Consider the following 1,435-nt stretch of genomic DNA (forward strand, 5'->3'; position numbering starts at 1 on the left):
CGCTACAGTATTTTCTCTCATAAAAAATACACATAAATCAAAAATGATTCTAATCTCATTATTCTAATCCATGAACAAAACGTCTTCTGAGAGTAAAAAAAAGAGGAGAGAAACGACGTCGTTGATTTTGAATTATCTGAAATTTCACACAGATTTTCGCCCAAGCGAAAAATCGAGATTTTCCCGGAAAAGAAAAAACCAGGGTTTTAGAGCTCGTTCCATAGCCGGAAGAAAGCTTGCTAGCCCCCCGGAGCAGAGAAAATGAGGTTCAACTTCGATTTGCAGGAAGCGAAACCAGAGCAAGGAAGGTCCTCGACGCCCAAAAACGACGTCGAATGGGTTCCCCTCAAGAACCACCCGGTCTTCACCTCCTCCGCCGCCGTATCCGCCCCTCTCCTATCGCCGAGAAATCTCTTGGCTTGGGACGGAGCTTCTCGCCTCTACTTCTGGGACTCCAACCTCCTCTGCCTTCATCAGATCTCGGTTCGCCTCGGCGAGCCGGAGCCGACCTCTGTCCTCGCTGCCTCGCCGTCTAAGGTCACCTTTCTTTCATTCTCTCGATTTTCCTTTTATCTCGTGTTTGGCTGCTGAGAAAGTGAAGGAAAGTAGAATGAGTGACCGTGAGTGTTGGTTAATATTTACTTCTGGTGTTGTTTTTGAATTGTTAGATAACAATATATGCATACAAATTGGCATTTCTAGGTATTTGAATTGTCATGTCCCTTTTTAGTTTTTAAGTTTATTTTTGATAAATTTAAATAATTTGATAGGTATTGCGACCAGTTGTGGAGGTTGAATTTGAAGTTGAGAAAATTTCTATTAATAGGAATGGATCAGCACTTTTGCTTGCTGGTTCGGATGCTCATTGTGTTATGTATCTATACGGGCGTGCTTCTTCCAAAGACAATGCCATAATTTGCAGGTATGGCGTTAAACCAATGTGTTTTCGATTTATCGTTTCACTTGGCATTTTAGAATTTGTGGAATCAGGTGTCAATTGATGCAACTTGGGTGAAATTGGAATATAACTGCTGTAGATTATTTCAGGCAAATATTCTTCTGGGTAAATTTTTTTTTAAGCTGCTGAAAAGTTCAAATTTTCATAGAAAAGTACAAATTATAGGAGCACCTCTTTTTTGAGAGCTATTCTAGCTTTATGATTTCTTTGACTCATTTCTTATATCTTATTATTTTTTCATGTTTTTAATTATCTCAATCCTTGTGATGGAGAATCAAATGGAAATCTCTTGGTTCATACCGAAATTGTTGTTACCATTTTGCAGGACTGTTAATGTTGGTTCACAAATCTATTCTAATGGCAGCAGCGTCATACGTGTGCTGCAAGTTTTGTGGCACCCTTACAGTGACACTCACTTGGGAATCCTTTCTTCCGATTCTGTTTTCAGGTATTACATTCCTTTTCACTTAGGAAATA

At 39.6% G+C, this 1,435-nt stretch overlaps 1 protein-coding gene across 1 annotated transcript; it reads left to right on the top strand.

Annotated features, from left to right (window-relative positions):
- Positions 1-165: 165 nt before the first annotated feature.
- Positions 166-1,406, top strand: LOC112095151 (nuclear pore complex protein NUP88-like; the record flags this gene model as incomplete). The annotated part of the gene is made up of 3 exons (XM_024176830.1): positions 166-537; positions 771-922; positions 1,284-1,406. Coding segments are annotated over exons 1-3 (551 nt in total), but the record flags the coding sequence as incomplete, so codon positions are not given.
- Positions 1,407-1,435: the final 29 nt, after the last annotated feature.

Source organism: Morus notabilis, unplaced genomic scaffold, assembly GCF_000414095.1.
Source record: "Morus notabilis unplaced genomic scaffold, ASM41409v2 C11412846, whole genome shotgun sequence".
Taxonomy (NCBI): Eukaryota; Viridiplantae; Streptophyta; class Magnoliopsida; order Rosales; family Moraceae; genus Morus; species Morus notabilis.